This window comes from Typopeltis vanoorti, chromosome 8, assembly GCF_054136105.1.
Source record: "Typopeltis vanoorti isolate ZY-2024b chromosome 8, IOZ_Tvanoo_1.0, whole genome shotgun sequence".
Classification (NCBI taxonomy): domain Eukaryota; kingdom Metazoa; phylum Arthropoda; class Arachnida; order Uropygi; family Thelyphonidae; genus Typopeltis; species Typopeltis vanoorti.
In genome coordinates, this window is record NC_143556.1 from 103,383,078 (window position 1) to 103,407,384 (window position 24,307).

At 35.6% G+C, this 24,307-nt stretch overlaps 1 protein-coding gene across 1 annotated transcript; it reads left to right on the top strand.

Moving 5' to 3' along the window:
* Positions 1-4,114: 4,114 nt before the first annotated feature.
* LOC150104245 (juvenile hormone acid O-methyltransferase-like) lies at positions 4,115-16,455 on the top strand. The gene is made up of 4 exons (XM_090396864.1): positions 4,115-4,165; positions 6,610-7,123; positions 14,352-14,499; positions 16,091-16,455. Exons 2-4 carry the CDS (start codon positions 6,626-6,628, stop codon positions 16,258-16,260), a joined length of 816 nt encoding a protein of 271 aa, XP_090252990.1. The 5' UTR covers positions 4,115-4,165; positions 6,610-6,625; the 3' UTR covers positions 16,261-16,455.
* Positions 16,456-24,307: the final 7,852 nt, after the last annotated feature.

The window sequence follows — 24,307 nt, forward strand, 5'->3', positions numbered from 1 at the left end:
TCCATAACAGCAAATATTTCTTTAATTATTTGACGTAACTTATTAAAAATCTTCTTGATTTTTTTTTCATTGTCATGGACTACTCAGAAGCAAAATATAAAATGACTTTTGAAAACCAAAGCAATACTATCGTGCAAAAATTGACTATTCCCGCCCCTCATCCCCCACACTTACTGAAATCATTAAATAATTGACATCATCTCACCTTACTCAATGTAGCCGTCCCAACGTTTATCAAATGAAGATTTCTGTTCCAAAATTTCTCTAAGAAGAACTAACGTGAACTGATTCTCAGTGCAATCTTTATAGTATTCTGTATCCTCAGAAAGGGATGTAAAACGGGAGTAGTGCTTTTCGGATTGGTGTCGAAGGATAAACAACGCGTATGTTTTATTCTGGCAGCTAGATTGGTAGAGCATGTATGTGTATCGATGTGGAGTTGATTTTCACTGCTAAGTAATTGAAATAATAAGAGCAGTATCGGTGCATTTCATAGCCGGTATTTGTTCTTTCTTATCTGGGATCCTGATGACTGAGAAAGAAAATTGATCTGGTTCCAATTGAGAATAAACTCACAATAAATTCGGAGTTAATCCGACCTCCGTGGCATTTTATAAGTTAGCAATCGGAAAAACCATTCTAACAGAAGTCGACTTCGACGTATAACAAGCGGCTATGCGGCATGGCTTGAAATTCCATATACCCACTTGTCAGCTTTCGTGTTTTGGAAATTTGCAATTATGCTATCCATGAACTGACCACCATAAGCACCCCCTCTTTTATCTGGAAATTTTACTCACCAATAAGGCTAAAGTGTTAGCGAGTCTTCCAGTCAGCAGCTGCTGCTTTGTAGCAAAAAAAGAAAAAAAAAAAAATACCATTCACCAACTCGTAAATATAAACGCAATAGAACACCGACGTCCTATGGACACGGTTGCTTTGGTGATATCTTCAGGGATCTTAACCTCTTCTGAAATTTGTTGGGTACTCAGATATTTGACTAGAAAAAGAATATTTAATTTGGCCCATTTATGTATACGACAATCGGGTGATTCTAGATCCGATTACTAACATTTTAATACAATAAGGAGGAGGAGGAGGGGGGGGGAGAGATTAGGTCATGTTTGCATTTCTTATTTAAAGAAATTCTAATCGGTGCAGAAAGTTTTTTTTTTTTTTTTTTTTTTTTTTTTTCCCCTAGTCTTGGTTACTGTAACAACGGTACGGTGTATAAATTTTAAATATTTTGAATCATTTGATTACTCACTTATTGCAAAACGTTTTATAACAGTTTGTGAAAGAGGAAACGAAGCAAGTTAAGTGAGAAATAAATCAAACCAGCAATATTGCAACTTTTTATCCCTAAAATTACATAACAGGATAAGTACGGCGGCAAAACATTAGCTGAGGTAATGACAGTCAGGTAGAAAGAAGCAAATACAAATGCTGTAGAATTCTAAGATGAGTGATGAACTTAGTTCACTTTTGCAACTATCACGTAAAGAAACCATTCATCCACTGAGGCGTCTTTGGAAAGGTCTGATAAGAAAAGTTGGAACAAATTTTAAACTTTGAAGCAGTCTTATTAAAGCGAAAAAGAATATCCAAAACATTTCAGGTAACCGTGCATAAAAATGTGCATTTTGATTTGGATTTAATAGCTTTCTGATTTCCATTTAAACCGCGCAATCTTAAAAGGATGCATGGCTACAAAAGGTAAACAAGATCAATGAAGAATAAAAAGCAATAAAATTTTGACCTCCTTCACAAGCTTAGTAGTTAAAAATAATAACTGAAAGGACTTCAAAAAGTTACTTAAACATCGTAAGATACAATTCGAAAAGAAAATTCTTGAAATTTTTAGTCAACTTCAGTTCTAGCAGCTTCTCCTTAATTGGTTCCCTATTTTTAACCGAATATTCTACGAAAAACGAAACGAACAATATGATTCAAAACCAACTTAAAAAATCTGAATGTATATTCAGAAGTTGAGGTATGCGCGAAGAGTAAGCAGAACTAGAGAATGGAAAGTATCAATTATCACAAAGCAAAAACAAAGGACAGCAACCCCTCCTTAAAGACACTGGTAGCTTTAAAGATGATACTAAATGGCATTTGTGTAGAATCATATCGAAAATTTTCTGTCCGCAACGCTTTCGGCATGTAAGAATTAATTCTGTCAACAAAACCAGAATAGACTGACCTGGAAGAGATCAAATCCTTACTAAAAATCGTACTACCTCAGAAGTATTGAAAGAAAGTATTAGTTTTCATGAGTACTGAAAGCATCCTGCTACTGAGCTTTCTCCTTCTTACTCCTCTTTTTATATTCTTAACCTCCCAACCCAAAGATGTCTCGTTTTAGTGACATTTGACTGAGTCTCCGAGGTATTTATTTCGTATGGGGCTTCCTTCCCTGTCCCTTAGGACGGGTTGATTCCTCCTAATGAGAGATTAAGTATATATTTTATTACTGTTGATGTGTATGTTTACGGGATCGGTTTGCCTGTTCTGAGGGACGAAAAACCAGAGTTTCCGGATGAAAAAACCCTCTACCCCCTATGAGACCAGCTAACTTACCTTTATTCTAAAGAGACCAAATAAAGGTCCTCACGTCATGGACAAAAATCATACCCGGATGTTTCCGACCGAAGGGCTCCGTGGTGCATTCCCAAGAAGGTCGTGGCATCTTTCCTTCATCTGGAAGACCCGAGTTCTATTCCTCTCTGAGACGCTAATCTATGTGGCTTATTCTGAGTTAATTTATCTCCCTGGGGGTTTGCACTCTGTGCAAGTGGGATTTTTATCCCCAGGAAAATACGCACAATTAGCAGAAAATGGCCTTGTAACCAATTCAATCTTGAATGAAGTATTCGACTTTGTTTTGTGTTCAGTCATGTTTCGCCTACAACTTTAAAGGGAAAAAATCTGTTAGCGATTATCTAAACAAATCAGCTGACAATTTTTAGTCTGCTAAAACTTTTTTTCCCTCCTGAAGGAGGAAACAATTAAAAAAAAAAAAACAGTGGCTGCAAGTTTCGATCTTTTAAGTCCCGAAATGTAGCTATTCTTGATAACCTATCTGATTTTTAAGATCCAGGAATTAGATCGAAGAATTTACCTGAAGTAACTAATAGGAAAAGTTGAGCAGAGCATCGCTGACGCAATGTTAAGAATGTTATCCGATTCTGAAACTTACAAATTTTATTTCAAATCCCATTCGTTTTGCATCTGTTTAGCTTTACCTAAACAAGTAACAAACCACTGTTTTTATATACCGACGAAAATCGTTCTTTTAATAGAAGTCGCCAGCAATAAAGAGGGCTTCCTTGTAATAGACCAGGTGAATTTTCTGGTCGAGGCTCTCCTTGAGTAGCTGTTATGACGGACACATAGCGGGCTCTGAAAGAGTTCAAATAGTAGTTGCTCTATTAGTTAATTTATTATTATTTTTGATTATGTAAAAGTTCTGAATTAAAAATATGCAAAGTTGCCATTAAACCTCCAATGTCAGACTTCAGAGCTTATTCTAATGCAGTAACTGAAATCATTAGAAGGAAACGAAGCTTACTTTTTACAAGAAAATGCAGAAATCTAAAGTTCGATTCTTTTAAACATTTAAGAAACTTCCTTTTAAGCAAGTTTCTTAAATGCAATACAATATAAATAGTATTTCCAACAACGTTAATTGTATGTCCCATATGGGGACCATCTTTATCTGCTTATTTCTTAATCCTTATTTCCGCTATGTTTTATTAATAGCCGACTTGAAATTGCTTGCATACCTATATTAGAATTAATCGGTAGTAGCTCCTGGGTTTGCGCAACATGGGAGGTTCTTTATAAAGTTCCTTTAAAGGGCCAGTAAGAACAGAGCGACTGCCACTTCGCTGTCCAATCAGATGATGACTTCTGTCAAACGTTCCTTTTGAGCTTCATGAAAAATTGATGTAGACCTTTTTGAATTCCCAAGACATAAATAGAAAATACTTCAGCAATGGGAGTCAACAGACTCCCCTTGGTCTTTAATGTGTAATCCAGCCATCACAACTTATAAAAGGAATCATACCATCCCTCCCTCTTGCTTCACATCCGCTGGTTCTTCGTGGGTTGCGGAACGCTAACATTAGAGCCTTCGAAGTTTACGAACTTCATTCTTTCCAAGGTAAGTTTTCTCATTTTTGAATGTCGTATCAATAAAAATTTACTTTAAGTTAAGGGGGATTATAATAATCCCTTTTTCGCCGGAAAAAATAGCCTCTTGGCTCTTTATCGTAGTAAAAAATTTACTTTGTTTTTACTCGATGTAATAACAGTTTAAATAGTAAAACGCGGTTGCATTCACTGAATACTAATAAATCTGGTACCAGCCATAACTTGTCGAGATTAAAGATTTCAGTAATAAAATGTGGGATAACAGCGATTGGAAGAAGTTTAAACATTCCAGTGATTTCCGACCTGTGCATTAAACTCAACTTCAGCGATTATTGTTAATGAACTTGTACAGTAATATCACACTGTTTCCTTGATGAAAGGGAACAGGCAAATTTAAATAACCGCATGATTATCAAACTTGTATCTGCGGTTCTATTATGGAATCGATTATTTTACACAGGAAGAATATCAAAACCTTATGCAGTATTTTCCATTTGAAAAATATATATGCAATATCTTATAGTCCTTATAAGGACTGGCTTAAAGGGACGAAGCAAGAATGCATGCTTTTCATCTTCCCAGTTATCTGTAGAGGGCAGTGTAGGGATAAGGTGTTATTGAGCTATATAAAGCTCTGATCATGGCAGGAGGGTAACAGCAATAGCCGAGTCTCAGAACTTCATTGGCTTCAGCACTGCCATCCATTACCCTCCAAGGGTGTGTGTGTGTGTGTGTATATATATATATATATATATATATATATATATATATATATATATTAATCACCGCATCTCACGGTCGATTCCCACCTCCTCCACCAATTTGAAACCATCATCCACGTTTCTTATAGTCCTTATAAGGACTGGCTTAAAGGGGCGAAGCAAGAATGCTTTTCATATTCCCCGTTATCTGTAGAGGACAGTGTAGGGATAAGGTGGTATTGAGCAATTAAAGCTCTGGTCATGGCAGGAGGGTAACAAGCAATAGCCGAGCCTCAGTTAGAACTTCACTGGCTACAGCATTGCTATCCATTACCCTCCAAGGATATTGGATTGTTCTCTTCCACGTTTCAAAAAATGATATATATATATATATATATATATATATATATATATATATATATATATATATATATATACTGTATATATATCATTTTTAATAAAAATGGTGTTTAAACTAAAACTAATTTAATAATAAAAATATTGCATTAAGTGAGAAAATGAGAAAATTATTTTATTTACTATTTCTTATAATTAATATTGATATAATATTAATGTCAAAGAAGGGTAGAATTATTATTTTTATCACGTATAAAAAGAGTTTGCTTATCTTGTGTCGCTTTATATTATTCGTGATTTTAATTTCACAATGCAAGTTCAAAATATTACGGTGCTCGGTTTGACGATTCAGTAACATTGCTATTTGCACTTTATCGAATTTTTAAATTTTAAAACTAACTAAACTTTTTTTTTTCTCTCAAAAGAAATCTGAAACTTTATTATGGAAATTACAGGTTGGTAAAGTCTATTCTCTTGTAAATTTGAGATGCACTCAGGTATAACAAACTGATCCGAGAATACAAGCTATTAGCTGGCATAATTATCTTCTCCTCGTGTTGATTTCACTTAATTCTCGTATTCAAATGCATCTTATAATAAATTTTAAAAAACAGTGTTTTTGCATCTTGAATTCTATCTTATTTCTTCTAAAATTATTTAATTCGAATATTGGAGCGGAACGTTACTTTCAGAAACACCGCTTCAGAGTTCAGATAATGTTGAAATAACTCATTTTGGTAAACAAAGCCTTTTATAAAATAAAACAAGAACCTAAATAAGTAGGTTCTTTAAGAAAGCATTGTCTCATGACATAAGTTACTCCACTACAAAAAAGCAGAACGGAAGCGTAAATGGCTGTTTATGGAAGAAGAAAGTTCTTCACATTAAATTAAAGAAGACTCAAAATAAAATGGTTACTCCAAAATATACAATAAGCATCATTTCCAAAGCCAAAAGGTCTGTTAGTTAACTAAAATAAGGTCATTATCGTAGTGATGCGAGATGTATCAAGAACTGAAATTTAATACTCGTGTACTATTTCGTTTCTAGCGAAAGTTGTCCGAAGGTTTTCGATACTTTTATTACTCTTTGCGTTCATAGTGCAAAGAGTCTAAACTCTTCAGTAATAAGAAATATATATTTCTCCACAATGCGATTAGTAGCTATGAAAATAAATTTAAGTCCAGTCTGGAGACCCAATGTGGGTGAGTTGTGGCGTTCTCTGGAGTTGAACACAGAATTATTTTTATAGGTAAATGTTGTCGGAGAGGTAGAGGAATTTGCAACTTAAACTGGCAAAATCTTCTTTGCATTTCTTAACAGTAAACATTGACTATGACTTTTCATTAAAACCTTGAATGCATAATTTCCTAATGAATGCCAATTTCTATTTCAGCTAGAAACAGTCCAAAATGAATAACCCAGATCTGTACTCGAAATCTAACCCATTCCAAATTCGGGACTCCAAAATGATTCTGCAAACTTACGGACCAGCACTTAGTGAGGCTACAGACACCGATGTGGTCCTAGACATCGGATGCGGTGTCGGAAACATCACTCGGAGCATCCTTGCTCCAGCCTGTCAGCGTTTCCATTACTTGGTGGGCATCGACTTGTCCAAAGAAATGGTAAATTTCGCACGTGAAAACTACTCGGAGAACAAGATCGGCTATGAAGTACTGGATATCTCTGGAGACATCCAAGAGTTTCGAAATAAATGGGGGAGGTTCACCAAAATTTTCTCTTTCTACTGCCTTCATTGGATCAAAAACCACAATGCTGTATTGAATAACATATCGGACTTACTAACCACTGGAGGGGAATGTCTTCTGATGTTCGTTGCACAATGCCCTGTGTTTGAGATGCACGAAAAAATGGCTGCTACGCAGAAGTGGAAACAATACATGCAGGTAAGATAAAATCTTTATTTGGATTTTTTTTTTTTTTTTCCAACAAGATGAATTAAGTATACAAACTAATTACGTTATGCACATGCGCTACTAATATATGATTAATGTTTCTACTCATCCCCCGCATTGTAGAGTTTTCAGTGGCTCTTACTGAAGGTGAATTAGTTTCTACAAGATGAATTAGCTGTTGAAAATCAAAGAAATCAATTTTGAAATTGGCTTCGATCTTTCACCGTGGATTTTTTTTTCTTTCTTCAAACATAGCATTGGTTGAAAGAGAACGGAGCAAATTAATTATCGTATGATGATACAACAACAGTCGTGAATCCCCTTTACGGGGAATGTACGGGACTATCTCATTCCCTCAAATTTTATCCGAGCTCAGGAACCGGCATAACTGACAAATCGGGCTTATAGCTGGGTCAGTATTCCTGACTATAATCCGTGTGTGTTCACGGGACCGGTTTGCCTACTTGCGGGATGAAAAACCCCAGATAAACTAGCGGAAGAAACCCTACTGTCCACGCCCAAGACCGGCTAACTTGACTATGGCTGAGGAAGATCCTTCAGCTCCTCACGTCACCAACGGGAATCGAACCTAGGACACTCCTTCCCCAGGCATATGGTTGCAAAGCCACTAGGCTAACTGCACGGACAGAGAACGGAGCAAACAGCGTCAGACGCGAAACCCTAATACGCTAATCAATTACTCAAAGGAGAATGTCGGATTTAAATAATATGATGTAATTGCACCATTCACTGTTATGGACGTCGTATCAAGTAAAATTTAATGTTTCCATTACTGTTTTAGGTTTCCAACTACAAAAACATTAAAGAACAGAATATTACTAAAAACGTAGCAGTCGAGATAAACTGCTTCCTGCAATTTTAGTTAGGAATTATACACTAATAATTCCTATCTCAAAGAATTACTTGCCATAGAACCAAAAATTCATGTAAATTAAAATTAGTTTGCATTTTATCCTAAACGAGTGAACATTATTTGAATATACTGTACTTCAATTCAGTTATTATATTTATGATATTTTAGCCTTTATTTTTTTTTAAATAAATGCATGCCTACTGACGAATTAGTCCATAGAATACCTTTTTTTTTAGTAGAGATTCCGCCCTGTTTGAGCAGAGGATCGTAGGAAAGATTAAGAAAATCCCTATAATTTTCTGAGAAGTTTTATACGCATCATCGGTGTTCGTTGTGAATGTCAAATAGTCGGCCACCGATCGAGCTAAACAGCAGTGCACTGCTGGGCAAAAAGGCCCCAGGGGATACAAAAGTTAACCTTGAATGATATTTCAAGGTCGGCTTTTTATGTTTCCGATGCAGTTCTTCAGCCATCGTTATTAAACTATTTAGGAAAATTGGTTTCCCTATTCACATCCCATTTGGCCTCTCATTAGCTGATAGTTCACCTAGCAACAGTTTGCTCGTCTGCACTTTCGTCACCCCCGTAATAATTCTCTTTTATTTCGGTAGACTACACTCTTAGAAAAATCCACACACGATGTAAATTACTGATAAACATCGGTTAATTAATTTTTATTTCCTCATTAAGGAGTGCACTGCCAATTCTGCTTTTACTGTTTTCACAAGTAGCTGTCATGTTGTTGCTCGTCAACTCCCCCCCCCCCCCCATCACTTCGGCATACAACCTTGAAGGCGTCTATCGTTCAACTACATAATAATCAGGATATTATAACGAAATATCCCAAATATTTTAGCAAAATTGGTCTGATCCATTTGTCAGTATCCACATATGTATTTTTTTTTCAAAGTGGTATATTAACATTTCGATACTTAGCTGATTTTTTTTTTTACGTTTTCTATCTTTTTTCATATAAGGAGACTATCCTAGAAGTCCAGAAATATGGATCCTAACTGCCCATTCGACATGTTTCATAGGTGGTTTTAAATTTATATATAATATGAGAAATATTATATATAAATTCCTATATAATAGGATGGGTTGTGGAATGCAGAGAATACCGAATCCCGCTGTTTTCTCTTTATTGATTTTAAAAAAGCATTTGATACCATAGAACACAATGCAGTCATCAGTGACTTACTGGCAATAAATGTGGATCCTACTTATATCCACATGATAAAAGAAATTAACAAAAATCAGACTACACAAATAACCCTATTTGATCAATCTATATTTATAGATATAAAGAGAGGGGTCCGCCAAGGCGATGTGATCTCCCTAAATCTATTTACCAGCACTTTAGAATACATTCTGAAAAAAATAGACCTAAACGGAGGAATAAGCATGGATGGTGAAAAGGTACAAATTCTTATGTTTGCCGATGATCTAGTACTGATATCCCACAACCCAAAAGACCTAGAAGAAATGGGTGAAAAAGTATACACAAACAGCAGTAAGGTAGGCTTAGAAATGAATCTAGAATAAACAAAATGGATCAAAAACATCTACAGAAGTGACAGTCACCTATGTATTGATAACATCGCCTTGATGGACCCCTCTCTTTATATCTATAAATATAGGTTGATCAAATAGGGTTATCTGTTGAATGAATGATTATCATTCAACAGACTAAAAGAAACACTTGCTGATCCAAATCTTGACATCTCTCCGAAGGTAAAACTATTTAATAGTGATATTCTACAATCACTCACATATGGATCAGAAACGTGGAACACGACAAGAAAAGAAGAGACTCTCAGAATAACTCAGCGTGCGATAGAACGCAGGATTTGTAACATCAGCAGATATCATGTTAGAATCACGGAACTAAGAAAGAGATCAGGCATAAAGGATATGGTAACTGCAGTATATGAAAGCAGGATGAGATGGGAAGGTCATAGCAGGACATAGCCAGACTCAGGGATAACAGCTGGACATATAGAATACTCAACTGGCAACCAAGAATAAAGAGAAAAGCAGGAAGATCCACTAGTGAAATCTATGGGTATAACATGGAAGAGAGAGGCTCGAGATCGTTAGAGGCATCTTTGTGACCTGCACTCATAGAGAAATCCTGAGTGAAACACTGGTCCATCAAGGTATGAGAAATATATTTATTTTTTGTTGAAATGCAAAAAAAAAAAAAAAAAAAAAAACCAGTCGCTGCTCAAAATAATTAGCGCACATTTTTAGTTTCTGTCGGATAATTATAAATCTGCAAATAATTTTAACTATTGGGTACTTTATACATGAATAAATATTTCTCACTTATGGATAATCGGGTGTAATTGATGAGATTGTTTTTAAATAATCGATATTTATTACAAATTTTAACAAATTACACATTTTAGCATGAAATAATCTTAATATCCCCTAATTGCTTTGAGCAGTGTATTTTAAGTTTTTTTTAATATTTAAGTTTATTCTAGTTATATTATATTAAGGGGATATAGAAGCTGTGGAAAGGGTGCAAAGAAGAGATACAAAGATTATATCCGGGTTATGGGATTTAGATTATGAGGACAGATTGCGAGTATGTGGATTACAGACTCTGGTTAACAGGAGAAAGAGGGGTGATATGATAGGGGTCTATAAACTTTTGAATGGGTGTTATAGCATTTCAAATGATAAATTTTTCGTTATATGGAAGGCGGGGAGAGAGAACATGGGGCATCCATGGAAGTTAAGGTTGTTCTTAGTCAAGAAAGGGGTAAGAGCTAAGTTTTTCTCCAAGAGAGCAGTGAGTGAGTGGAATAATTTGCCCTTAAAGGTAGTGAGTGCATCTAGTGCGAATGAATTTAAGGGAAGGTATTGATAGGTGAGTTGGGTAGTCTACAGCCTCCCTCGACGAGCCTTGACTCCCTGGAGATCTCAGATAATATTAAGGTACACAGTTTCGAAACTAAGAAAATGAAATTAGTAACATCTAGTCTTTGAATACTAAACATCAATCGAATAAGGATCTGAAAGTTACTTCGTTTTCGCTCCTGAACAAATTGTTTTTAAACTGTAAATTTACTATGAGATTCGTGAAAGATTTCTGAAAGCAATTTGTACATAATTTTTTTTCTGGGTTTCCCTCTTCCTCGAGAACGTTATAATTTATGGACAATTCCTACCCTTTCAGTTCATTATTTGCCTGATCATCCGAAAGAAAGTAGATTATTGATTTAGGATAAATTCTTTAATCTCGGAAATGACTTGTTCCTAACACTGACGGAGCAAAAATTTATTCTGAGGACTGCAAATGTATCGGTTGACACTGAAATATTCTGTTACTTTCTTTCAGATCACAGTTGAGAAAGGGAAAAAAATAGAGTAACTAGCCTAGGACGAGTCCCGAATCATTCGTGCTCGGGACTCGTTTTAGGTGGTTTTAAATAGGCGATAGCTCTCCGACCAAGAATATTACTTCAGTAAATCCTGTCCACAAAATGGACGTCTCAGCGTAAGTTGATCATTAACTTAGAAAAAATTTACACATTAATTAAGAAAGTGCGGATTTATTTACGGGCTAATTTTTATTCGACTGTTTATAACCTGCATCGTGGAGTTACGAAGAGGACTAAGCAGTATCTATTACTATGAAGATTTTATTCCATTCATATAATCACCCCCCAACACGCGCTGCATTTTATTGTATATATCATTTGCTTCAAGCAGCTGATAAAACTGAAAATATGAATGTCTTCATTAAGACTTCAAATATTAGATACGATATATTAATACCAGTTTTTAAAAACTTGGTAAATACAGTCGATTCCAGTTAATTGGGCATGTAGCCGTTTATTTGGAACAAATCGAGAATATAATCCAAAGTTACTTCGCTTATTTGGGCCACCTTGTCGCTTTATCGGAACAGAGCCTGTAGATGGTGCACGTGTAGTGAGTTACTTAGTGTTCAGCGCCGGGATAGACTAGATAGCTCGCTCGTATTTTGAGAGTGTAACGAACTACTTACAGTGACTGCTAGGTAGAGAATATAATTTTTTATTAAGTATGATAGTTAATTTTTTGTTTTTATAAGGTCTCCTGTCAAGATGCCAAGGAAAGATCTAACGTTAGCAATAAAATCGCCTTACTTGACAAAATTAAAAAAGGCCAATCGTTTTACACCAGTCATTGACAGCTGGCAAAGGTAACCGGTGTGTTCCAAAATCTATAATCACATGTTTGTTAGGCCAGCAGAACAAATTGTGAGAAGAATGGACATCAGCATCAGGAAAAATCCCAAAAACGGATGCGAGAAGGCAAGGATCCAGACATTGAGGAGACTCTCGATCAATGCCTCTTTATTGTAACTGACGTTTAATAGTCAAATGTTAAAAACCAAATCAGAAAAGTTGGCTAGATAGTTAGGCTATGTGAGTTTTAAAGCTACAGATGGCTAGTTATCGCAGTGGAAAACAAGACATAAAATAAAATTTAAGATGGCACATGGTGAGAAGGACGGTTAATACTGCGAGTGCTGAACAATGGAAATCGACTAAACTAGCCGAATTGCTTGCAAAGTTTAGTCCTGATGAAATCGATGATGCTGACGAAACAGGTCTGTTTCACCGTGCCACATCAGACTGTTTCCTGAACTATAACCCAGCGCTGTCACGTTCAAAAAATGCAATGAATCGGGTCACCGTGTTGTGCTGCTGTAACATGTCGGGGAGGGACAAACGGAAGCTGTCGGTTATTGGTAAAAGCGCAATCCTCGATGCTTTAAAGGGCTGCTTAGAATGGACAGTTCGCCAGTTCTGTGGCCAACAAGAAAGTATGGATGACTTCCATTCTCTTTCAGGACTGGCTGAGTTGGAATGCAGAACTGCAACGAAATTCAAGAAAAATTTTGCTTCTGGACAACTAGACAACACATCCTCAATTAGATTGTATGAAAAACATTCAACTCGAATTTCTTCCTGCTAACACCAAGTTTCTGGTACAGCCACTGGACATGGAAATCATAAAAAAATAAATTGAAGACATTGTATCGCGGAAGGTTGGTACACTACATTCTTGAAACAATTAAAAAAAACCTACTGACGTAATCTTCAACGGCAAAAGAAATCAGTGGAAAGGTTACCATTTTACAGGCAGTACAATTTGTTGTAGATAGCTGGCGAGAAATAAGCAGCGAAACATTCAAAACTGCTTTGTTCATTGTGGTTTGAAGAATTCAGACTAGGAAATGCCAGATGTGATTACCGAAAATTAAATCATTTTGGAACTATAACACGCTAGAAATTAAAGCGTCTTTATGGATTGGCAATAGCCTTAATGTTACAGTGAAAATGAAGATTGTGAAGGATGCAACTGTTGAACATATTGCAACAAAACACCTAAAGATCCCAGAAGACGAGGAAAGTAACTAGGACACACCTGAACATAAGCGACTGACTAATCAGGACGCCAAGAAATTAATTGCTGAATTAAGACTACTTTATGCAAGAAAGTAATCTTTTTTTTTTTTGAATTAGATAACCTGTGCGGATTTTGTTCAGTTGCAGTCTAGAAAGGGAACACATCAGAATACATGGACAATTAGAAAAATAAATTTCTCAAAATAATTGTTAGGGAAAATATGCTTTGATATCTACGTATTGCAACAATTAACCCTTTAGGGATACTGGTGCACGTGTACTTTTTTATTTGTTATTTTTTTTATATATAAATAAAAACATGGTTAGCAAAGGTATACTGAAATCGTGTCTATTTTTAACAGTTTTTTTTGTGATATTTCAGCTTTTTCCATAAAATTTCGCATAATTGGGTTGCCACTTAATTGGAACAAAGCGTTCTGGTCCGATTAACCGGAATCCACTGCATTTAATTCAGGCCAGCCAAAACCAAAGTAAATCAGAAGGCAATGTCTGAATGATGAAATATCCTTAGTTTATCATAAAGTATCGTTTTTATCTAGAATATAATTGAAACTAAAATATTTTAAAACTAAGTTTAAAAACTTCTTACGTACTAATGTTAATTTTTACTTGATATAATTCTTAAAATTCTAACTTCCTTATTTATTTAAATTGTTTTTTATGACGATTTATTTGTGAAGTTATTTTTTTATATACAGTAACTATAGCAACTACATTTAAATTTTGCAACCGTTGTTTAACATTATCACATAACGCGCACTTTTTTTAACATGCATTAGTTTATCAGCGCATCAATTTTACGAAGCAGTTTCTTGTGAGACTAAGTTCAAGGAACTCGATTTGAAACATGTATACTGTGCATTACCTTCAAACTATCAATGAACAATTCTTGTCTCCCCCTTCTCTAATTAGGACGTCGACAAATTCGTTCCAACAACTCAGCACTCCTTGCAGCCAGCATTCGAATTTTCAGAACTGATGGAAACGAAAAATCTTAAAGTTGAAGTATGCGAGACCATTGACCTTGGATTTACCTTTCCGAGTGTAGATATGCTAAGAGGTAAATAACGCTTTCTATGAATAATTTTACTACTATCAACATTTTGCTTTATTCAAGGTTTATGATTTTATAACAAAAAATGATAAAGTTGTCATCTAAACGTTTTGCAAAATATAAGATTATTCGTCGCCTAAGAGAGAGGTTACTTGCAATAAATATCATTATGCCGTGAAACTTTGAATTGTCCACATCACTGAAAGAACAAATTGGGAAACCAAAGCTCTGACTAACAGCTGGTAGTTAATGCAGTCATTCGACACCGCTGAAGATCAGGGGGGCGCCCGGAGCTCAAGCTGTATAGCAATGACTCGCTTGTCATGAACTGAGTCCTTAGGAAGAACCCAACTTAGTCCATGATTTAAGAAGGAAGAACGTATTTTTTTTGAGCATGACAAGCACTTCTGCATCCCCTTTCAAACGCTCTTGTTCTGTTTAACATCACACAATTTTCTATTTTAATTGAAATCTTCGATCAAAATGTCTTCCCACTGGTCCACTCGTCATTCCTCTTAAAATTGATAAAGAATATCAACAATCGTCTCCTGTATCATCTGAAAGCGCGCTATCTTATCGATGGCTTTCGGATTCCTTCGCGCACGATCCTCGGGTGTAATAAGGATAATCTTGTCTGCATCACCCAGTTCTGCTATGGAATATTCAGAAAATAAAAAATAAATCTCAATTTCCAAGGAACAGACAAGGTGCAACACTGAGGGAGGTTTTTGTTTCTTTCTCTCCCCTTGGTACTGATTTGCACAGCTCATCGTGACTTCATCAGTGGAACAGCCATTCCCTTGAACTTTCGTATCATTGCTTTAAATCTCCGGTTAATCTTAATGAAGGATTTAAAGCAATATGCTTAACGTTGTTAATCATTGCTTGTAAGCTCCGTACTTTCACCATATTTTACTTTACTTAATCCTTCTTCTACCTTGTGCGGTGTCGATGTTATTCTTAGACATGGCAACCCGTAACGAGGATAAGGAGGTTAGCCCTGTCTGTAGATGCGTGTGTTCAAGGGGCTGATTTGCCTGTTCTGGGGAACGATAAAACCAGAGTTTCCAGGAGAAAATCCTACCTTCGTATGAGACCGACTAACTTACCTTTCGTCGAAAAAGACCAGGTTCCTGAGAACGGGAATCGAACCCAGGTCTTTCCCACCAAAGGGAAAGACCTGGGTTCGAATAATTACTTTAAAAAAGTTCTTCGTTAGAACTTTAAGCAAGCAAATATTTACTTTTTTAATCAAGAATTTTAATAAAGTATTTCATGCTGTTGTTCCTCAATACGTGTACTACTTCATAGGGAGGCAGGTTATCCAGCCTTGTTCATTAGCAATGTTTTAGCGGACATTGATAATCACTGTCGTTAGGAGGACGATGTACAAAACAGTACTAGAAAAGAAAAAAAAAATCGCCTATTTGAAAATTTTCAGTCTGGTTTTTGAACCGATGCATCATTACTAAAACACAAGCTTTTACTTTTTGTTATTTTTGAAAATATTTTTGCAATTAGTATAGTAGCTAAAGTCTTTTTATTATTAGAAACTAAAGTTTTATTTATTTATTTTTTTTTTTTTTTTTTATCACAGATGCTTTGTGTGCCGTTTCTCCTTTCGTGGATCGCATCCCTCAGAGCTTAAAAGAAGAGTACGTGAACGACTGCTTGCGTACTCTGGCGAAGATAAAAGCAGACGACCAGAGCAATGAAAATAACACCTTCAGTTACAAACTCCTGGTGACTCATGCAAAGAAATGCTGATCGTGTCTACACCATTCCCAATGCTATTAATCTCAAATCCGTTCAAAATCGCATACTTCCGGAAAATCCGCTTTGTCTACGAAGAAGACAAGAATCCCCAACTTGTCTTCGAATGTTTTTAAGACGCTTGCTTGTTACGCTTTTAAAATAACTCGCTCATGAAATGTTTTAAAATAAAAATCATGTTTTAAGCACAACCGAGTGGATCCGAAGTGTTGTCTTTTTTTAATATAACTAAGAAACATTTTCAAGTGGTTTAATTTGTTCTTGAAATTACAAGAAGTGAGGGATACTCGTACTATGCTATCATGAGAAGAGGAAGATCAAATGCATCTTCCCTGTTCTCAGACAGGAGGCAATCAGAATTACTTCTATCAAGAGATGGCTGTGAATAATTAAAAATATCCAAATACACATTTATTCCTAAATATACGTCGATTCTATCAAACAATTAATCTCATAAGAGCACTCATGACCAAAATGTCATTGCCTAAGGTTCTCTTCCTTTCCTTCCAAATATTTGATTATCTACATCAACTAAAAACACTTTTAAAGTAATTATAAGAAAAGATAATTTCGCCTTAAAGAATAGCTAACGGTGCTCTCAAGTCTGAATGTAATCCAGTCCGTCTCGAGATAACAGGCGGGGCCCTCCCAGAAAACGATTTTTATACATGTAATTAAGACATAATAAATACACTAACCTGGATTTCTTCAGCTGCAGTCGAAACGTGACTAAATTCAGTTTATTTTTTACACAAAATAAAAAAGTGAGACTGTCTTGCCAGCAGTGGTGGCTCGTTCATAAGGGCCACATTGAATGCAACTCCAGCGTGGAGTATACTAGCGAGGCAGCCCTTATGGACGAGCCGCCACTGCTTGCCAGACCTTTGTTGTATGGCTTTAGCTTGAATCTGATAACAGCGTTAAGTTTCCTAATTTTCTGTCATTTCTAAAACTCATTAAAATGTTTCAAACTCTTCTTTCAAAGAGGCAAGATTTCCGTATTCGACTTGTAACAGGTGCACTCTAAACTTTGACTTTTGTCAAAACCTGGCGCAAAGTGTCATGTGCTATAGCTTCGCGTTGTATCACTTGATAGGTTGTCATTGATTGAGACTCATTATCTATATTTGAAACCATTCCGGAAAGAGGAATTATGAAGAGGAAATAATGCCTTCCACGAAGAAAATAATTATTTTCTTCATCGACGTTTTAGATTTACATTTCAAGTAACAATTTTTGATTTCCTTATTAAACGTAAAAAAAAAAAAAAAAAAGTTTGATTTCACTGAATGACTTGACGTGTTTTAAGATCCTTGGCTCACTCACAGAAATAACTCGACCTGAACAACAATAGTGGCTTGGTAATTATTTTACTGACGGTAGCAATAAGTAATATTCAATTGAATTAAGGTCATTAACGGGAATCGCTATGGTGTCTGTTAACTGAACATTTGGAGGAGCAATCAAAGAAGAAAGATACCAAACTCCTGGCTAAAGCTGCGTTTCTCTATCCGTAGGCCGGATTGGAATCCACGGATCTTTTATCTGGTAAATGCGCAACCATTCAGCCTCGAAGGCGAGGAAAAGGGGCACATGTTACTGTAATTTAGTCGGAGAGAGTGGTGAAAGTCCTGTCGTAACCCTTCTTTCTTACTCTTCGAATATCCAAATAAATAACTACGTCGGTGATCATCGCGAACCATTGAACAAGGTGTAACAATTCTTATTAAACTCGTTCACCGGCTAATACACTTCCAGCTTATTCCACTCATTCACCACCCTCTGCCCCTATTTAATAAATTCGTTGCCGATTTCAGTTTCTTTTCTCCAAATTACAATTAGGAATCCATTGGATTTTAGAACTGTGACCTATCACAAAATAAACATAGTAATAGCCCGTTGGTCAGTAGATCTGGGTTCAATGCCTCTCTGTGACGTGAGGAACTTTAACAGATGTTTATTTATATATTAAAGGCGAGTTAGCCGGTTTTAAACAGAGGCGGAGGATTTTTTTCTCCGAAAACATGGATTTTTCACCCTTCAAAACAAGCAAGCTATTCCCGTGAACCCACAGATGATGTGCAGACATTAAACACTGCTGGAAATCAACAAATAGAGCTGATACTTGCCAAAGAATAAGAAATAAAATCTCATTCTCCATACAATATTCAATTATTATCTATATTGGAAATACAAATTTAACTGTTCGATACGCTGATTTGAAGTCTCCATTGCGATAGCCAAAAGTTCTCTGTTCAAAAAAGTCTGCTTAATCATTAATTAAGTATAATAATTAAGTTTTTGAAACATATATTCCAAAAAGTCGCTGTTTAGTTCAGGTAATTATAATTTCTGATATAATAAAGTAAAATTAAGATCACCTGGAACCCAAGTCACCGACGTAGGCCTATTGTTGTTTGGTAGCTAACTTTGACTTAGAGCATGGCGAATATGAACGTAGCACCGAAAGAGTTCAATTTCTAATATCTGAGGTCACTTGTTTAGAGAGTATTTAGGTCAAATGAATAGCGAATAAACCTACTGCGGTGAAAAGACCTGTGTAAGTATTAATAGGGGTGAGGAATGTGCCAAGACTTCCACCGTAAGGGTGGAGAAAGTTATCACACAAACAGCAAATCTGGCGGAGGATTATCTGAAGTTGGATTCTTTTGCAGTTCAAGTAATTTGTTTGTTCTCCTAAGGTTTCTGGCAACTACTTCTCGGTCTCTAATAGCTCATAGGATTTGATTTATTCATTTATTTTTAAGTGAAAAAAAAAGAAAGAAAAGTAAAAGCAACAGAAGATGGAAATACATAGAAAGCTAACTGATGAATGCACAAATTTATTCTTTGGATCGCAGCTATTTATTAATAAATTAACTTAATATTGATAATTTACTATCCCTTAAGATATTAGTGAGAACAGGTGAATAATATACAACAACGAATGTAAAACATTTCAGGAATAGATTTTGCTCATTTAAGAAAAATGGTACTTACTCTCTTTGCTAGTAAAATAAAATTAGAAAAACCACTTCAGATTGTAACATTTTAGTATTATCATCGTAAATACACTTGTCATGTGAAAAATGAGCATTCCACTTAATATAATATACAAAATAATTTTCTGAATAGCTTCTGTTGATGACGCAACAATCAGATCTTTCTGAGCGTTATTTCCATCTAGTAGGCTTAACTGTAATAGCAATAAATTATCGCATGGTGAACATTACTATCACAGAATTATTAAAACAATGTCAGATATGAATGTCATACGATTCAGTCATTTTCTTGATATAAACCACTTTTGGATCATGTACGCTAAACATGCTGGTTTTCCTAATTGATATTAAAACGGTACGACTGAAACGAAAATTTCAATAGAGATCACAAATACCAAATTAATTTCTTCATTAAATGCCTTTCAGTTAGTGGGAACCTATCACTTTTAATCGTTCTTTCCCTCCTTTATAATTTCAACCCCCCCCCCCAAAAAAAAAGAAAAAAAAAAAAAAGAAACGGATGGGTGCTTAATTCGTGTGTAAAATATATTGAGCGACAAAATAAATTTGGGTTTAGATATACTTAAATCACTTATTTTGATTAGTAGATGGCGCCACTTTTTAACAATGCATCATACCAGTATATCGTCGTAACTCAACTGTCAAAACTCCATGTTTTGTTTTGTTTTTTAATTATTTTGATTTTACTTATTTTCTTGAATTTGAGGAGGAAGGTGAAATAGTACTTTCCTACAGCCGGCATATACCCTAACAATTTATTTATTCATCGTTATGGGATTTTCTCCCCGTCCCTTTTGGGGTGGGGGCGGGTTGAGCTCTCCTAATGAGATGGTGGATATACATATATTATGTTATGACTGTAAATCCGTGTGCATTCACGGGGTCGGTTTGCCAGTTCTGAGGGACGGAACACCAGAGCTTCCGAGTGAGAAAACCCTCCACCTCCGTATGAGACTGGATACTAAGTTTAGTCGAAAGAGACCAGATAAAGGTTCATCTCGTCATAGATGGGAATCGAACCCAGGTCTTTCGGACCAAAGGAATTCGTCTATACCTACTGATGGGGATCCAAAACCTAACATTGGTCCTGCATATTGCCTATAAACCTAGATTCGAAATTTGATTTTTGTTCCAGTCCTCTTTCAATTACACATTAAGGCTTTAACATAAATATATACTGCTTCAAAGATGACGTTTATACGATGCTATATATTTTTTCTGGCTTTTCCAAACCAATTTTATTTCCGTCACAGCGTTTTAAAACTTACACTTCATCTCCATAATTTTACAAAATCGACTCAATCCTTCTCTTTACGTTTAAGAGATAAACTCCCTTCCTAACTCTAACAGCTTAGAATGATAGAAAAACTATCATAATTGGAAATCCCAATATAAATAGAAGTTGACTATATTCTGGAGTTGTTTGTTGAACATACATGTGGGAAGTTTTCTGGGCCTCTTATTAATGTCAAGATTTCTTAAAATGTTTTAATATCTCAATTTGTAACTTGAAAATTCACAACATTTTTCAAAAATTATTGCATTTGTGTGTGGAACATCATTATAGCCTGACATGGCTGTTGCCCTCATTACTTCCTTCTTAGATTTAGCTGCATGGTGTTGGTGGCCATGCAGCCTTATGGGTGTTCCAACACAATGCAGAAACCACAAACCGCCCCCCCCCCCCCATTTTAGGGTGCAGCAGTAAAACTGTTGTACAGGTCGTCCTAAAGGTAATACACGGGACCCAATCCAACGTCGCTCCATCACGAGAAAGGCTTCCCAATTAGCTAGCGATAATTTATTTCATTTTCTTTATAAAACTTTTTTTATATTTGCTATATAAAATTTTTATTAAAATTATTGTATACATTTTACTTATTTTTATATATATTTCTACAATAAATGTATGCTTATAACTATATATTGTATACTTCATTTGCTGTTCTTATTCCAAAACATTATCACACTGTGAAGTAAAAATAACTGATGGAAATTTTGTTTTCATTACATTTCCTATTAATTTTCAATATTCCTGGTAGTAATATATATGAAGTATTATATTAATTTTTTTAATAAATTATTAATATATTATTTAAGTGTATTAATACAATAAAAATTATATTAAAATTGTTTACGTTTTTAAAAAAATATTGCATACACCTTTAAAGTTATATCATAATATAAAATATGATATAGAAGGTTATATATATCTATGCAATTGAACATAATTGGAAGTAATGAATCAATCGACCGTGAGATGCGGTGATTGATTTTATATGAGATGCCCATATAGGATAACGGATGGCAATGCTGAACTAACGAAGTTTAACTGAGGTTCGGCTGTTGCTGTTATCCTGGGTTAATGAGTTCGCTCTCTTAGGTTTTGCCCTAAGGGAGCAATTGAGTTACCGGGGAAAGTGTTCTCCGGCACGGCCCGCTGAGGGGTACTTGCCGGTGAATTATTTTCTTCGGAATGAGCGGTTCTGCTCGGTACTCGAGTTTCACTGAGTAGAACCAACGCTGAGATTTGGACGGTCTTTCGCCCACGAATGAGTGGCCTAGAGATCGTCCGATATTTTTGAGATATCACCTTTACTTACACATACGGTGATTGATTCATCCAATCCAATACTCTTGGAGGGTAAATGGACGGCAACGTTGTAGCCAATGAAGTTCTAACTGAGGCTCGGCTATTGCTGTTACCCTCCTGCCATGATCAGAGCTTTAATAGCGCTATAACACCTTATCCCTATACACTGTCCTCTACAGATGACGGGGAAGATGAAAAGCATTCTTGCTTCGCCCCTTTAAGCCAGTCCTTATAAGGACTATAACATAATATCTATGCAATTGACCCCGTGTGACTGCCGGAATAAGAATAGCCCCAATGTAGCTCGTGCATGTCGTACGAGGCGACTAAAACGGTTACCCTTGGAGGGTAATGGATGGCAATGCTGTAATCAATGAAGTTCTAACTGAGGCTCGGCAATTGCTGTTATCCTCCTGCCATGATCAGAGCTTTATATAGCTCAATAACACCTTATCGCTACACTGTCCTCTACAGATAACGGGGAAGACGAAAAGCATTCTTGCTTCGTCCCTTTAAGCCAGTCCTTATAAGGATAATTTACAACTGTAAGGCTGGTGAACAAATGACGGCGATTTCACCATAAAAATATTTTCTCATGAAATTAGCTTTATTCAGATTAATTATTTTAATTATATTTTAATTATAATTTCTAAGAGTGCCAGTTACTGCGACGACTAATTTAGAAAAAAGGTAGTTTAAAAAAATATAAAAAAATTCGGGCGATCTCTAATGTAGTACGTTCACACATTTCCTTCTACTGTATTTTTTTTTTTTTTTTACAAATATGTAATTAATTTGAAGCAATTAATGGTTGTGAAAGTATGCAATATGTGCTCATTGAGGATGGTTCTTTGGCCAATGTTTATTTTTCCCCTGAAATTTGTGTTTGATGCATTCTGTTGATGGCCGTCTTTATTTTTAGATGTTTTAATAACAGTCTGCAGTAAGCTGCATGCTAAATTCATCCTTCCAATGCTACTTTTCGCTGTTCAGGATTTAAAATTATTCCGCAAATATACTGACGCTAATCTAGTTAACGATGTCGCTGTAATTCCACCTCTGAGAATGAGGTGATCTTCAACTTAAAATATTTTTACATCAACAATGTCAAGGAAAAGGTTGGTCGATTGGTAGAGCCTCTGCTACTAATGGCTCAGTTAAGTAAGTTTGAGCGCGGTTAGTAGTTGGAACCCCCCCAATTGTTCGATGCTGTCGGCACACTCTCCCTCGATGAGTCTTTGGACTCCCTGGAGGTGTCAAAATAATAATAATAATAAATAATAATAATAATAACATCAACAATGTCAAGGAATAGTAATTCTTTGGCCAATGAGGTACGATTAAATAACATCGACTTCCAGAGCTGGATAGTGCTGCCATCTTTTATCAGAAGATGGAAAGTTCTGATATATGCGACTATCTGCAGTTTATTTAATAACCTGATTATATGATGTACCAATTTTTCCTTTCTAAAGCCTGTCAAAAATTTTATAGCTCCCTCTCCTCTGTGGGTGACAGTAAAGAGAAAAAAAAATCAAAAATCGGCAAAGACAAATAAACAAGAAATGTGAAGCTTGTTTTTTTTTTTGGGGGGGGGGGGGAATAAGACGATGTTTCCTGATCAAGGAGCCACGGCATATTTCCAGAAATATTTCGCATTTGAATCATTTTAATTTCGTCGAAAAATTCAAGTATTGATGTTTGTTTAGATTTGAATGTTATTTTCTATAATAAATGAAGTTTCAAAAAAAAAAAAAAAGAAATATAATTGAATGCCCTATCTCTATCTGACTTCTCTAAAGGTTGTACCAAGACTACAATGAAATGCACTTCCCATTCCACAAAAATAACTGCATAACTTTCCATGGCAACATATAAGCCATTTAAGTGAAAAATAAATTGCTGTATGTTTCATCATCAACAGCTGACATTTCTGGCCATCATGATTATGCAAAAGGTGATAAAGAACGCTACGGACAGCTAACTGTCATTTTGTGATCCTAATCCTAATTAGTATTACTATGGGTTCTGCTGGTAATGTTTCTGAATTATGGGAGTTCAAAACCTGAGTCTTTCAGAAGGGGAAGAACCGACTTACTGAAATATCGTAGAAGGCTACTTACGATTACGATATGATTTAGTCTGTTAATGAAGTCGTTTATTTATTTTTCACAAAAAAGCATTTTTCCCATTATTAGTTAGTTTTCTTCCAGTTGTCTGTTTCAATTTCGACGGCAAGAAAATCGGAAACAATAAAAAAATATATATTAAATAAAATAAAAAAAATTAAAAGATATTAAACTCGCCTCTTACATAGATCCCGTTATAAATTTGAACGTTTATTCAAAGAAAGCGTAGAGGCCTTACTCGATCGTCCTAACCTGAATCGGAATGACTGTATATCTATATCAAAAATCTGGGAAAG